Genomic DNA, 17,027 nt, shown 5'->3' with positions numbered 1-17,027 from the left:
GCCAAGCAATCTGGTATAGATAGAACGACTATATAAAACAACGTGCAGAGGGTCAGTGTGGGGCGAATATAACTGCTCAGATGATTCAGAAGCTGATCATATGGTATAAAATACAACTAAACTAAAGGAAAATGCAGACATTTAAACTGATACAGTACCTTTTTTCCAAGCTGCTATGAGTTATTTGGTCTTTCTATGCTTACCCTAAGGATATGCAAACCCTTTGCACTCGGCTATATGCTTGCTGTGCAATTCATATAATGCTGTCTCATGCATTCTGTGTTTTAAGATAAACTGCCGCCTCACTATGGCTTTTGAGACTGTATTAATTGGTTTTGATAGAAAGTCCTCAAGGACATAACTCCGGACAAGAAATGGCAAATAAATATTCAATCAAAGATGTCATAAAATTAAATACGTGGGAATTTAAAACAAGCGCTGCGTGCATGGCATTAGCAAGTATTGCTCTTCTTCTTTTTTTTTTTTGCTACTGCTTGCAATAATTAATCACAAGAGGTGGCAGGCTCTCTCCAGCAGAGCAACAGCTGTAAATCCACAGTGGCTCAGTGAGACAGGTGCCCTCCAGCCGGTTTCTGTCTACTGCTCTGGTAATGGTTTCTTTCTTGGTACTCTGGAAAATCAGCTTGCACCCAAAACCCTTGTTGCACCACCATCTCATCTTTACTAATTTTAGAATTTCAGCTAAGCGTGAATTAGACTAAAGTGTCACTTCTCCCTACTGAATTGCATCATGGTATGGTTTCCAGAAAAAAAAAAAAAAGCCTGAAAGCTAAAAAGTGCCTTTGAGGTTTAAAAGAAGCTTCACTGTTGTCCTTTTACCCTTTATTCTTATCTTTAAAGAGGTCTGAGTATATGTGATGTGATGTGATGACTGATGTCAGTTTTTTGAGTCATGCAAGTCTTGCTTGTCTTTTAGCCATACAGTTATACCGCTTATTTGTTCTTAATTCCTTTCATCTTATTTTAATGACATCACAAACACATATTCGGTTGAAACACTAATGAAAGGGGAAAGAAATGATGCCAAAGTGGCAATAATGTTTAGCATAGCATAGACCTTTTGTAGATTGTTCAAATCCAGGGTAACACTTAACAATAACAGTACATAAATAAGCATGTACTAATATGTAACTAAATGTTACTTTATAATTTAGTATAATTCAATTTTTTTTTTTTTTTGTATAGCGCTTTAAACAATGAACATTGTCTCAAAGCAGCTTTACACAGATAATGCAGTGATAAAGAATGAATAAGAATGTTCTTTAAAAGTGTAAGGTAGTCCTGATGAGCAACTTACGAACTAATGATGAGTTAAGGCATATACTAATCAAGAACTAACCTTAACTACACCACGAGTCACATGAACTCATGTGTGAACAACGGATACCTTATTTGCGTTAGTACATGTGTGTTAATTCATTTATTAATTAACACTTTTGATTAAGCTAAATGTATCTTGCTCATTGAGAAAGAATATGAATTAAGAGTGCACTATTTAAAATACATTACAAACATCTAAATCACATATCATTCAGTGCCATTTGGTGGTTTGTCAAGAAGTTCAAGAGCAGAGCTGCTGTGCTTACATATAAACGGTTCATTATGATATAAAGACTGATTAGTACTGACACAATAAACCAGTCCACAGAATAGCCACGGTAAAGCAGCAGAAAACCATCATCTGTTGGCTAAAGCTGATTTGTAGTTTGGAAAGTAATGTCTGCTTTATGAATGCATGTTAGTGTTGTACTTCACCCATGAGGACAATGGAGCAGTGCCTTGTGGCCACTGTAACCACTTAAGGTGGGTAGAATCGATGAGAAAGGTAGGAATGATCAGGTGTAAACAGGCGTTTATTATTGCACCTTTGTGCATTCCATTAGGAGTATAATTCAGCACCATCCAATGGTGTTTGTAATGTATTTTAAATAATGCACTTTTAAATCATATTCCTACTCACAGAGTAAGTTATATTTAGCTTAACCTAAAGTGTTAATTAATACATTAATTAACAAGCATATTCTAACATGTAATTAAGGTAGCCATTGTTCACGCATGAATTCATATGACTCATGGTGTAGTTAAGGTTAGTTCTTGATTAGTATATGCCATAACTCATCATTAGTTCATATTTAAGTAGCATTAATTTATATACCAGTAATTGCTTTTTTTATGTAATGTTATTGTAAAGGAAAACCACATCCACATTAAAAAAAAAATTAAAAAAAAAAACCAGAAAACAGAAACAAAGCAGAAATACAGTGTACTGAACATATCATAAAATTGTTAATGGTACATGGATAGCTAGTTAGCTTTATCTAGCTAACCTAGCATCCAACAGCTCTCAGTTTATTGGTTTCACTCTGCAAATGCTGAAGAGTAATTTTCAAGTTGAATAGTTGTTAGTAGTTTTTGTCACTGTTATAGATTATCTCTGAGGAATTATTTGCCATAAGAGAGACTATGTATAGCAAATAAGAGCAAGATTTAGAAGTTGCATCCGTGAGGAGGCACCTTTATGTAGCCATAGTCTTTATCCTCTTTTTATCAAATTCCTGGTAATGAATCCATCAACAAAAGGCAGGACATTTTTGGATAACTTTTCAGATAGGAGCATGGTGTGGTGTTCTCTCACCGCACTTAAATACATTATTTCAGTGTGACTAGCGCCTTTATTTTCACTCTGTGAAGCATTGTGAGGAGACTGTGTTATGTTAGAGTTATGTAATACTTTTTTTTGTGCTGCCCTGTACTGTTTTTAACAAAACAAAAATATTTCTGTCAGAAAAAAAATACTAGAATAGGTGGGGTTTTTTTTTTCAGCTTTCTGTCCATTTTTAATGAACCTGGGCCTAATGTACTTGTCATTGAAAATGGACAGAAAACTGAAAAAACATCACCTGATCCAGTATGGGTCAGTAGGTGCCCACTATAGCCTTTTGTTCTGGGCTGAAAAGGATGACATTTATGCCCATCCTCCTCAACGTTCCAAATGCTGTGTGTTCTGAGATGTTTATCTGTTCACATTGGATGTAAAGTGTGGTAATAGGAGTTAACAAATGCTTCCTGTCTTGACTCAAACCATTCTGGCCATTTTCCACCAACCAAGTCTTCCTGCCAACTTATGTCACAAACGGATCAAGAGTTGGAAGCCAAGATTAAATTCAAGTAAGCTTTATTTGCCTTAGTACATGAAGCAGGAGCTTCCAGGGGGGCAAACACCAAAAGGGTGGCCTTAAAAAGGGGAGTGTAGATTGGAGACAGGTGTGGGTGATTAGTGGGAAGAATAGGTTGAGAGAGTGTGCTGAGTGCAAGAGGGAGGCATGGCTGGTGGTTCTCTGACAACTTAGCTACTTTGCACTGGATTTTGTTTTTGTTTTCTTGCACCATTCTGCAAAAACACTGCCTCTGCATGATTGGCTATATGGCTAACTGTATGGTTACATAAATGAGTAGAAATACAGTCGTGAGTAAATATTTTTATTTAAAAATCTGCTATTATAAGATGAACTAGATAGAAATACTTACATAAACATGATAGAAAGATAGAAATACTAACAAACATGTTGTAGGATGTAGGTCTAAAACATGCAGTATATTGATGCTATGCATTTAAATGTTATACATTTTATTGTTTGTTTTTATTTCATTTCTTTTCAAAATAATGCTGTGCAACATTAATCAAATTTTTAAAAGGAATAAATCAACTTTGTAGCTGTACTTGACATTGTGCTTTGTTTTGTTTTGTGTCTATGTGTATGTTGAGAGATATTTTGCTGCCATGAGTTATAAGAGTTAAATTAGGTTAGCGGGGTCAATTTTCAGGATCTCCCCAAGAGCCTGCGACTCCCAGAGGTCAGCTCAGCTGTCAAAAACCACTGAGACTAAAGCATTTCCAGGCAGAGTTGATCACTGAGAAGAACCTGCTTCATTGATTTGTTTCATTAAAAGTCCATCCATAAAAGTGAGGAAACAGCAGCACTCTCAGACATTAGCGTTTACTCCTGGCTTAATCTGGTGGCAACGCGTAAGGCTGTATATAAACAGCGGCCCTGCAGCAGCTGATAAAACCGCTGTTTCATTCTGCAAGTGCTGTGAAATTTACCTTCCTAAGAATATGAGCAAACATTTGAATAGGCAGATGTAATTAAATGCCAGAGATATTGAACTTGCATTGGTATTTATTAAACGGAGTGATAATAAAGAAAGGAAAAAATGAAACAGAAATAATACGTGCATATCGTACAGATATAATACCTGTTCTGTGTGAGGAGCTCATTCATCCTGGCTGTCGTACATGGCGTGGCATGACTACAATGAAATCAGACAGGCGCATCCATCACTGCTTTACTAGTGGCATCCACTTAGTGTTTTCTATTAGTTTATTTTCTCTCTGTGCTTCTCATTCACACTCAATCTCAAGCGCTTGTGCTCAGTCATTTCATATCACTGCTAGAGTCTGTGTCCTCACATTTACCAGTCTTTCACTCAAAAATAACTAAAAAGGGAAAGTGCTTCCTGTCAGGCATGACTGTTAACAACTAGGTGAAAAACATATCAGATAGTTCTCCTGGACAGGGGTGTAGTCAGAGATGGACTGTTGATCAGTTCCAGCATGTGTGGCAGAGAAAAAGCTTAGGTCAGGATGATTCTTGGGAAACAACAACTCTTTATAAGAGGGGCAAAAAAGGAAACAGTGGGCCAATAGCACAAACCTCAGCTGACGGTGTGTGAAAAAAGGCTGCTGAGATGAAGACTGACCCCTAAACATGTCTTACAGTAAAACTGACTGCTCCTAGTTGAAGGTCTGACACCTAATTTAAGAGCTTAGAGTCCCAGAGGTGCTGCCATTTGCTGCAAATTCCAGAGACAAGGGTTCATCACAGGTAAAATTGAGGACATAATATACTTTAAGTCTACTTATTCACCACCTGGAAAAACATGATCTGTGGAATGATGCTTAATCCCAAACATCCTGCGAAGGATTTTGAGGAAATAGATAATCCTTCCATCATTCATCATGCTAGCAAATACTGCAGCTTGATGTTGCCAAACACGTCTTGTTTGTTTTTGTTAAACTGCCATGTTCTCTGCAGAATAGCTAAAGCCCTCTATTTGATTTGATGAGATGCTGTCGCTATGCAGCAGAAGAAACCAAGTCGATTTCCTGTTTGTGTGGTGGGCTGGGAAAACCCACTGGACATCACTTTGTTTTAGTCAAAAATTATGCGCCATGTCCACCAACGGCAGTTTAAAAAATGAGAAATGTAGAACAAAAAAAAAAAATCTGGGATTATTTTGTAATGGATGTAAGAGGCAGACTGCGATCAGTCATGTAAAATGTCAGTCATGTAAGAAGATGTTGATGATGCAAGTCATTAGCCAATTTCCTGTTAATCTTTGATTAATTGCCTGTAATGTGTTTAACAGATTGTGTAGATTAGAATGAGCAAATATATAGAGATGACATCTAAGGACTCAATCTATTTCTAAAATTAGATGAGCATACAAAATGTATTGTTTTATTCAAATGAAAGATATATTAATAATAATGATAATAATAATAATAATTATTATTATCATTATTATTAAACTTTGAATGACTAAAAAATGGATGGCACTATAAATGATCATATTTATTATTTACATCATATTTTTACATATATTATTGTATGTATTATAAATTCATTTACATTAATAATAATGAATGAATACTAATATAACTTATTTAACTATATAAAATATATGTTGAGATGCTGTATGTGCAACACATTTCTCTTAGAGTAATTAAAAGAGTTTTCACTATGTGAAAGGTTATTTCCAGCCACCAAACATTACTTCCTGTCTTGCAAATACTTGTAAGTTTAATTATTCATTTTTCAAACTATCAGCAGTCAGTCAATTAAGGACATTATAGTTTTCAAATCCTGTAGGTATCCCTTGCATTTCTCAACTGGTGGTAAAAGCCCTGGCTTTCATCCCAACCAAATGCAAGCACTTTTGAAAGCACTGTTTCAGTCGTAGTGGTAATTTCCAGCCCGCTGCGTGGCAAACATTTTAAATGACCTGTCACCAAGATTAATCCTGGCCAAGGCCTCTTAGGTTTCTCAACTGTGACTCCATCTAACTCCCAACATTATGTACTGTTTGGAGCTATTATGGTTTAATATTGTAGGCAGATGACTCTGTGCAGTACTGAATAATGTCAGGATGAAAGGTCAAAGCCATCAAACTGACTGGCATTAGTTGAATGGCAAAGAGCCTGCTCAACAGCAAGGTTTAAGGCATCTATAATTAAACATCGGAAAAAATTTTAAAGGCCATTGATATAGCAGGGGAAAAAAAGGTGCAGTGTGAGCAACGTAGTACACATTGCAGCACATAGGTTCCCTATGGTTTTTAATACACCTCTCTGTCAGTGCAAACAATACGATCAAACTCTCTTACGTCTGAAAGTACTCCCCTCCGTCAAGATGCATCAGTTCCCTGGACCAAATCAAAAGTGAGCAGTGAAAGTCAAGCAAAAAAAATAATTAGAAATTCAAAAATGGTAAATGAGTCCATTGAAAAGCACAATTAATCACCTATAAGAGAAAAAAAGGAAGAAAAACGATACTGTTCAAAATGATAACATAATGATAGCCTATTTTGTGCATAATAAATGCTTTATATTCATAGGTTATAAGCTTTGATCCATGTAGATATCTTATCCATGTTATATTTCCCCAACAGTGAGGTGACTCTAATAGCTGTGCCATTTGAAGAACATGTCACATCTAATACACCCTTCATTATTAACGATCTCTGTTTCACTTTCCTTCCAGAAGGAGCCAGAATACACTTGCCGACACTGCTCTCTTTTTCTTTCTCTATCTGTCTCCCTATTGCTCCAAGCTTCAGATACAGATCTCATCCACCATCCACTGTAGAAAATACGAGAACAATGTCGGCTTTATAATAGTATTATGAAAGACAACGCTCTATTCTTTCACTGATGGTGCTTTGATTCTCTGTTTCTTTTTAATATAACAGATAAGTCCTGCCAAGCAATCAGAGATCACTGTCAGTCATGTTATCAACGAGGGGGAAATTTCTGCAAAATCCTTTCCTTTTGTCAAATATCTCACCTACGATTGTCTTCTTATCATTCATTTGATGAAAAAAAAAAGGTTCCTGGATCCCATCAGGGATCATGTCTTATCTTTGCAGAAGGTGCCATTTATATTCAACCCACTTGCATTTACCTTAAAGTTAGACTAGCTTTTTAGGACGAAATGGCAATGGTGTGACTATGATGAACTATAGCTGGTTGACAAATAATTAGAAACCAAGAAGGGCCCCACTTTATATGAGTGCACTTAGTTTTATATCATGCAGCTTTTGGAGGTCTGTCATGATGAGTTCCTCTGCACATTTGTCATGCAGATAAGATCAATGCACGGACTGTGTTTCCCAGCTGTGAATTCTCTAGTGCAGATCTAGTGGCTAACCACTGGGGAAAGGCTGAATTGGATGAGAAAAACTCAGAGAAACGCACAGTACATTTCAGATTTTTCGACTAGGTATAGGAAAGCCAGCTTCTTACAATCCCTCTAAATGTGAAGGGTACTTTTTTCATGCTGTGGGTATGTTTTTTTAACCCAGGTTTATGTACAATACATCTAAATGAAGGTAATTATAATTTTTTTGCTGCTGAGTCATTGTTCATATTATTCCAATTAACAAATTTCCTGCATTTTTAAATCATAATAGAGATGTAATGCACATATAGAGTTATTTACCAATACTTAGAATAAAAGGGAAAAAGTGTGTGGCAGCCTGGGGAAAACCTTTTACATAGTCAGACTGACATTTTATAGTCAAATAGTCAAATGTTTTTGGTCATCTGACAGTCACACTCATACCTGCTTGTTGAGCATCCCATTCGTGGTTTAGTCCCATATTTTCCATTATAATAACTTGCAGGCTTTAATTCAATTCACGTTTATTTCTATTGCGCTTTTCACAGTGGACATCATCTGCAAAGGCTTTTCACTAGACTTTGAAACATAGCTATGGAAATGTGCTCAGGGGTTAAGGCTGTGGGTTATTGTTGGGAAGGTTGGGGGTTCAAGCCCCTGTATCACCAAGCTGCCCCTTTTGGGACCTTGAGCAAGGCCCATAACCCTCTATGCTCCAGTGGTGCTGTATCATGGCTGACCCTATGCTCTGACCCTAACATCAGTGGAATATGAAAAGAAAGAATTTCACTGTGCAGTAATGTGCATTAAAGTGGCAAGTATAAGTATAAAGTATAGAAAGATCTTTCTGTGTGATCAACAAAAGCATTAATGTGATCAGATGCTGATGTGTTCCTGTTCATCCCAAAGTTGTTCAGTGCGATTTAGGTCAGGGTTCTGTGATCAACCTTTGCAAAGCTGTGTCTTCCCGGAAAAGGATTTATGCATAGGGGAATTGTCATACTGGAACATATTTTGGCCTTTTAGTTTCAGCAAAGAGAAATGTTACTGCTAGGCATTCTAGACAATTGTGTGCTTTGAACAGCAACAGGGTAATGGGTAGGAGTCCACAGACAAAAATAAAAAAGTAATTTTTTTCAATTTTATTTATTCCAGATTTATAAAAATCTGCATTTATACCTTTGAATTAACTCCAAAAAAATTGCATTGAATCAGTTGGAGTTAGTTAATCTATTTGTGGTGGCTCAGTATTTAAGGCTTTATGGTACAATTCAGAAGATTGTATGTTCAAATCCTTGGGTTGCAATGTTATATCCTGCATTGAGCAAAGGTACTGGATTATACCATTACTGTAAACATGTTTTATAGCTTTTCACTGTAAACTTTACACTACCCAAATTACCAGTAAATAACTGTAAAATGTATAACATTTAATTTTATATATATATATATATATATATATATATATATATATATATATATATATATATATATATACTATTTATATATTTAGCTTCAAAAAAATAATGTCTCGATTTTGTATTAATGTACTAAACACTCTTTATTGTAAGTGAGTAGATAAGCATTAGAAGTCACAGTCAAATACAGTGTGCCTCAATGCATTTTCTTTTTCTTTTTTTCTTTGCATATCCCCTACAGCAAAATCTTACACTTACCTAATTGTTATACAAAGGTGTTTCTTCCTCTGAATAAGGGACTATCAATAACAATGTAATATATGCTGCAGGCTACACTCTTGCAAGAAGCTGGAGCACAAAAATGCAATCAATATTGGTGTAGTTGTGATGTCAATAACAATAATGAAATAACAAGGTCAGAATTAACATGTGACAGTCATTCCTTTGGATAATGGACATTGATAGAGTTTCTACTTCACAGGTTCCTTGAGCACAAATCGACCCCTGGCTCAGCTAATTGGAGGGGAAGTGGCTGCCTGTCTGTCTTCTTTGCTGACAATGGAATTATCTGAAGACAAATTGAATTAAATCCTATATTAGGTAGGCATTAACTTTAATTCAACCTCTCAAGCTGGGCTGAGCAAAAACAAGTTTAAAATAAGCTCTTCCTTTGGTTTTCTTTGTTTAGTTAGTGGTGAGTTTAGCATTGATTGCAAATGTCATTGTTGTGAGTGGTCCAAGGACTTTGTTTGTGATATATAAATACCAATAGAATGCACTCGACAAAACAGATAAGCATCAGAAACAAGGATGTCTGCTCAAATGTATGACTTACTGTACTACGCCAGAGACACAGATTTGTGGATGCTCATCCTACACAATAGCTAACAAGTTCATGTCTGCATTTGAAACCTTTGAAAGGGAACCCTTTTTTGTGTGCCTTCGCTGAGATTCGCTAAAGAACTCCTATCAAAACATTCACACAATCTTTGCATCACTGCTCAGGGACATACTTTACTCAGGGGTGCAATTACAGCACAGAGAGGAAAGCCTGGGATATTATAAGAACCATTTTTTATTTATACCATTAATGAAAATAAGGAGGGAATAAGACAGTGGAAATGAATAATTCATTACTAAGATATATTACACAGATTCACTGTTATTGGCATTCCTGGGTTTAATACTTCCTGCCACAACGTCAACTTGCAAGGTTAATTACAATGAGTCTATATCTATGCTGTTAAAGCATTTTTAAAAAATGATCCATCCTCCACGCATATATGGCAATTCATTGTCTACATATGCTCAAGATAGACAGGGCCCAGACAACAGGTTTATGTCCAGGTTAATTTACAAAACTAAGGTGAAAATACCAAAATACAGGGTCTTTGTTCTTATCTTGTTGGGCATTTCAAGGTTAAATCCCTGTATCCTTAAATTAGCTAGCCCTGTAAAGCAGATTATTCAACAAATATTGTGTTATATGAATAGATTTCACTTGACTTGGCTCAAATATAAACGTACTGCAATGAACTTTTTTCAATGCCGTAACTGTTCTATATTAAATATCATGCAAAGAACAAACCACATGGGGTGTGCAGTTTGAGAAAAATAATCAGGGACCCTAAATCTTGATATTTTCAAATAACAGCATGCCCTTAAGTGTTTTTATTCTTCTAAAACCACAGCAATTGGCGAATGATTATATGTTTCAGTATATAAAAGAATGACACGTCATACTTTTATACATTGTTAGTTTTGATGTTGTGAAAAGTCCACAAGTCAGTGCTTGTAATTCTACTTAAAACTGTATAAAAGCTAAAAACACTCGAAACACACTTTCTTTGTTTTATTGAAGTTGATTAGAGCTGTCACAGAATCAACAGATTCTAACCAAACAAATTTAGGAATGCAACAGCACTGTGAAAAAAAAAAATATATAATTGTTTTAACATTGGTTAGTTTTACAAACAGATATAACTGTTTGTTTGGTTTTACAATAGCTGTCTAACCTTTTAGCAGACGGATGTAATAGTTACTTTTAGGTTTCCATCTAAAAATTGATCCTGTCAGTGAATGATAATAATGGATATTTTTCCATGTAGGTAACAACTGATTGAAATCTAATTGTGTGAATTCAGTCGTAAGAAAAGAAACTGGAAAAAAAAAAAACAGATTTACCCCCAAGAAATGCTCTTCGGAGCAGATAATTGGACGTCAGTCTTTGTCCATTGTTATGCTTGGTCAATTTTTCCACCATCTATTTCAAAATTTATTTCCAACTGATTTGCCTGTGTAGCGTTTCAAAGCACACTGATTAATTGCAGCTCAAATCAATCACTGTTGGTGAAGTGACAGACTGATTTTGGTCAGGGAAATAAAAAGTAACCTCCGGAGACGTTCTGTAAAGTTACTGTCTTGAAACGGTCAGTAAACAGGTTCTGAGTGCATTGTGGAGTTTATTTGAGATATTACACAGATTTGTGTGCATTATAGCATTTTTATATGCCCAAGTGACACAGTAATGGAAAATGGCTCTAGTTTTGTGGTTTATAGTATTTTAGATATAATGCATTTTTATTTATGTATTTATTTAATTCAATTTTAATTTAGGAGTCTCTAATTAAATTATGCTGGCTACATTACAAAATTATAAATGAAACACATTTGAGAAATGTTTTGAACACAAATTATATTAATGTTGGTACACAATTACTGGAGGCCTCGTTCTGTGATAAACCAGAGTCTACAGGCCCCAACCTTGTGCACACACAATTACTATAGTCAAACATACATTCTCCAAAGACCCCAGTGATCAGACACACACACACACACACACACACACACACACACACACACACACACACACACACCTAAATCACATTCTCATTCAGGTCAGGTTAGAGATCTCAATGTTTGGATCACTCTAGAGGGAATGTACAGCTATAGATTCAATACTAGAAATAGGCCTCATTTATCAACATTTTAGTACCATTGTGTGTGTTATTTATTTATTTATTTATTTTGCAGGGCAATGCTAAATAAAAAATCCCACCAGACTTACATGTTCTGGTAACACTGATGTTGTGTCTCTTGTTCATGTGTTAATAAATGCAAATTACTCATAAATTAATGAGCAAGTTCACGCCACACCTCCTTCACTTGTAGTGACGCTCACAAAAGTCCATTAGAGGGAAAAAAGATCACAGACAAAAAAAAACACTACATTTCACTACTAATAGAGAATAAGTGCCATTTAACCATACCATGGACTCAATCTTTCTGCAAAGCAGATTAGCCATTGCATTGCATCACTCACTTTAGACACAATTAAAAATTTCACCTTCAACTGATTCGTCTTGAAGCGTTTACCAAATTTGTACATATATTTGGAATAAATAAGTGATTTAACTTTAAATACAGAGTATTTTAGTAGATTTAGGAGTTCTTGAACGATTCTGATTATCACAATGGATCTCAAAACGATTAATATGTCTTTCAAATAAACGTCATGTCTTCAGACAGCAAAAAAGATCAGCAAAAAATCAATTGTGTCATATCTCATAATATGTGTTTCCTTTCAGCCTGTCTTGTATCCTATACAAACCTTAATAACCTGCTGTCTGACTTGCTGAGCAACAAAACATCTGTCTCTGATGCATCTTAGCTTCAATTCGCTCTGCTGCCGAACAAATAAAGCCGAACATGAACAAGGGATTCAATTCTGAAAAATAAAAATTTTCAGAGTAAATCAGAGCAACTTTGTGATTGTTAAATGAAATTTTGTTCATTATTATTATTATTATTATTATTATTATTATTATTATTATTATTATTATTGTTATATAGGAGCTTAGTTTATACGATATAAGGTCTCAGTTTATAGCTAGTAACTCATTAGGTTATAGCTATTCCTGACTTCGAACTCTACAAGGAACTGGCTCATATCTGACCATGCCCCATTTTGCCTACTCAGCATCATCACTGCAGCTGAAACCACTCCAATACCACTGTGTAATATTGTCAATCAGTGATAATCTGTTAACATGATAGAACAAGTGTGCACAATCTTTCAAAATCTTACAAGCCTAGCAATAATTTAGTGCCAGCTATATGATGTAAAATGTACAATGTTCACATTATACAGTCCTTTTGTCCTTGTCTGTAATTTAAGGAGTTCTTACAGGTCACAAACATGTTCCTGAACTAACTAGATTTCCATTAATACAGTATTTAAATATTCCTACAGTTTACAATTAAACACATTTTCCAGATTGAGCTCAAATTGAGCTAAAAAGCAAAATAAAACCCTACATTCTGATTGATTATACAGTACAAAATTACCTTTTTATCCAATAAACACCTAATTTAGCTGATTTATGACAATATTTGTTTATTAGACATCTACTCAAGGGATTTATTTGTGCATTATTACCACAGTGACATTCGAAGTGTCCCTGTATAATAAAGGTGATCAGAAGCAGCTGAATGAATTTTTTTATTACAGTACGGACAGGAAAGCCACGTGCATAATTTAGGATTCTTCTCAGCCCCTTACAGTTTGAGCCGCTCCCATCTGGCTGACATTTTTACATTTCAAGGACCAGAAGGGACACGTATAAAAGTCTCTTTGTTCACCACATTGTCCAGGTGGTAAATAGCTATAGGTAAGAGATCTGAATACTGAGTACATTATTGTGATGCTGCTTGATTACTGATTTACACTACAACAATGCTTTGTATAGTTATAATATATATTTTATGTCTTTTACATATGGAGATGTCAAAGGCAAACTTTGAATCTATCTATCTATCTATCTATCTATCTATCTATCTATCTATCTATCTATCTATCTATCTATCTATCTATTTGTCTATTTGTCTGTCTGTTAAGCTTGACTCATTATTTTTATTATTATTATTTTCTATTACTGTCATTGGACTAGCTAGTGTAAATAAAAAAATAATGAATGAGTCAGGTGAAAAATAAATAACAACAGAAATAATAACAAAACGTATTTCTTGTAACTATTTGCATTCGTACAGAGAAATGCTAAAATAGGAATTATATACTAATTTTATCAAATAAAAGATTCTTAGAATTTTTAATCACTAGGTTTTTTTTGTTTGTTTGTTTTAATAATAATAATAATAATAATAATAATAATAATAATATTAATAATAATATTAATAGGTAGAAGAAGGTCAAAAAATAATTTTCAGCTCTTGCATAGTGACTTATTTAGACAAATAAGAATGCTGAATATTTCCTTTGTTAAGTATGGTGTGACATAATCAATTTGAGATCCCAAGCATGAGAACTAAATGAGAAAGAAAATCACCTATCCTGAAAAAAAGGTTTTTTGTAATCTATTATTTAATTTGATTTGCAGTTTGTGTTTACAGTAAGCTTTCAGAATTATTTTTATAATAGCATTGATTCATTTCCCTCTCTGATGAATAAAATAATCTATCTATGAAGCTATTTTGCAGCTAGTGGACAAGACCTCTTAAAAGTACAGATGACTTCATATATTCGTATAATTAACCCAATAGTAAAACCTTACTAAACTCTGACAAGATAATGCCAATTCACTTCTTTCAACATAAACATGAGCGCAAACAAACATTTAAATCAACACAGCAACACAAAATCAATGTTTCGTAATGACAAAAACATCTTAGTCACACGTTCTCAGTGAACTCTATTGAAATCCTGTGACTGAACATAGACAAATATATATGAGCTTGTAATGCTCTGCATAGAGGAGGGTTCCAGATACTCTAGAGGTGTTTCCAACCATGTAACCATGTTAGACATGACAGAAAAGGTCTCAGTGCTGTTAATGATTTCCACTGAATAGCAATTGCAGTGGTACAGATCATTTGAGAGCAGTAATATGCCAAGGAATCTACAATGTTTAATAATAATAATTTGGAAAAAAAAAAAAGATCTGTGTTGAAATAGAGCATGTATCTGTCTGTTATACTGTAGCTATCTGCCCATCTATATTGATATCATTATCATCACTATTATCCATCCATTTTTTATATAGTTATCCTACACAGGGATACATGAATCCTATCCCAGGGAACTCTGTGGAAAAGTCAGGGTACTCCCATAGACAAGGTGCTAACCAACCACAGGGCACAACTGCACACCCACTCACACATACTGTCACACACACACACACACACACACACACACACACACACACACACACACACACACACAACCATTCACACATGATGGACAATTTGGAAATGCCCATCAGCCTGCAAGGCCTGTATTTGGAATGAGGAGAGGAAACCGATGTACCCGGAAGACACACCTGAAGCACAAGGTGAACATGCAAACTCTATGCACACAGGGCGGAGGTGAGATTTGAACCCCTGGTGCGAGGCTAATATCTATCTGATCACAAAATCTATCGTGTCACAAAACATGTTATCAATCCAGATGAGCAATTCTGGAGTCGACTTTCTGTCTATTATAGTCAGCCTATTCATTATTTGATGGTGATGATTCTATCTATCTATCTATCTATCTATCTATCTATCTATCTATCTATCTATCTATCTATCTATCTATCTATGTGTCTGTCTGTCTGTCTGTCTGAACCCATGATTAGTATTGCTGTAATTGGTTGGTCTCTGTCTCTCTGTCACAAACTTCAGTTATAATCAGTTACTTTCCCTAATATAAAATCTGTCACATCTCACACAATATAATTTTTTGTCAAGATGAAACATTTGAGGCGCAGCTCGCCATCGCACGAGCAAGCATCACGAGCTGCACGTATTCTGCGTTTGTGTTTGCGTCTTTCAGCAGCTGGACTTTGTTCATACCGCGGCTTATTTCCACAGAACGCGCTCGAGCCACTCACCTGAGAACAGCAGCTGCGTGAAGTACAAAGCCGTCAGGTCCATTCTCTGTGCCTGTCACGAGGATCTCTAATCCCGACTCATATATGTTCCGCTTATATATATATAACCACCAAAGCCGTGGCAGAAGAGTCCGATCGGCTTCCGATTAGAAACAGACCGGAGCCGCTCCAGGGTCCGAGCGCTGAGAATCAGACGCGCGCGCCTCTCTGACGAGTTGCACAGGGCTTCAGTGAAAGTTGCCCATGCTGGGGTTCCAGAAACTCATACATAAACTCAACTTTTAATGCATGCACAGAGCCACAAAAGAGGCGAATCTCATACTGTCAGCACATCACAGCTGCAACGCCGTCAAACGCATCAGAGAGAGAGAGAGAGAGAGAGAGAGAAATATGAGAGTGCGCGAGCCTGTTTGAGGCAGGAAGACGGCGAACGTGCGCGCGTGAGAAAAGAGAGAGAGAGAGAGAGAGAGAGAGAGAGAGTGTGAGAGAGAGAGACAGAAAACGTGTTGGAATACGAAAAATAAATAAATAAATAAAAATGAGAGAGAAGTAAGACAGGTGCAGCCCATCGCTTGAAAGTGGCCCTGAAATCAAAATAGATGTTTCAGAGCTTTTTTGATCAGTCACCAAGTGTCTAGACACCCATTGAATAATATACTAATAACAAATTATATATATATATATATATATATATATATATATATAGCTCGTCTGTTGGATCGGACCACGCGAGCCAGCCTTTTCTCCCCACGTGCAATCAAGGTTTTCCCGGTCTGCAGTGATCAGTAAAAGTGGTGAACCGGTGACAGGGTCATGGGCAGCCAGGGCTCATTGATTCACATAGGGAGCGAAGGCTGGCACGTGTAGTCCGATCTAACAGATGAGCTACTGTAGTGTAGCTCAAAGTTAATGCTGTTATGCTATATATATATATATATATATATATATATATATATATATATATATATATATATATATATATATATATATATATATATATATATATATATATATATTAGGGGTGTAAGACTACACGCGTTCGTACATAAATCTTTCTGTACATGACTTTCGGTTCGGTACACATGTGTACTCGTGTACCGAATGCAGGCCTTTTTATTATCTGAACATTGCTAAAATCCCTCAGGAACACATTAAGTGGCAGACCGGGAGTTTTGTTTAGTCTCCGCCTCACCCTTTGAGTGAATTTTTTGTTATTATAAAACATACACAAAAATGCC

General features: G+C 35.7%; 1 protein-coding gene across 1 annotated transcript in view; it reads right to left on the bottom strand.

Annotated features, from left to right (window-relative positions):
- Positions 1 to 16,142, bottom strand: part of gfra4b (GDNF family receptor alpha 4b) — a 71,466-nt gene extending 55,324 nt beyond the window's left edge. Inside the window, exon 1 of the mRNA XM_046859637.1 lies at positions 15,790 to 16,142. Coding sequence (XP_046715593.1) covers positions 15,790 to 15,832 — 43 coding nt within the window. The 5' untranslated portion in view covers positions 15,833 to 16,142. The remainder of the gene's footprint in view (positions 1 to 15,789) is intronic.
- Between the last annotated feature and the right edge of the window lie 885 nt (positions 16,143 to 17,027).

The sequence above is a fragment of the Silurus meridionalis genome, chromosome 10 (genome assembly GCF_014805685.1).
Source record: "Silurus meridionalis isolate SWU-2019-XX chromosome 10, ASM1480568v1, whole genome shotgun sequence".
In the NCBI taxonomy this organism is placed as follows: domain Eukaryota; kingdom Metazoa; phylum Chordata; class Actinopteri; order Siluriformes; family Siluridae; genus Silurus; species Silurus meridionalis.
This window is presented reverse-complemented; position numbering and strand designations above follow the sequence as displayed.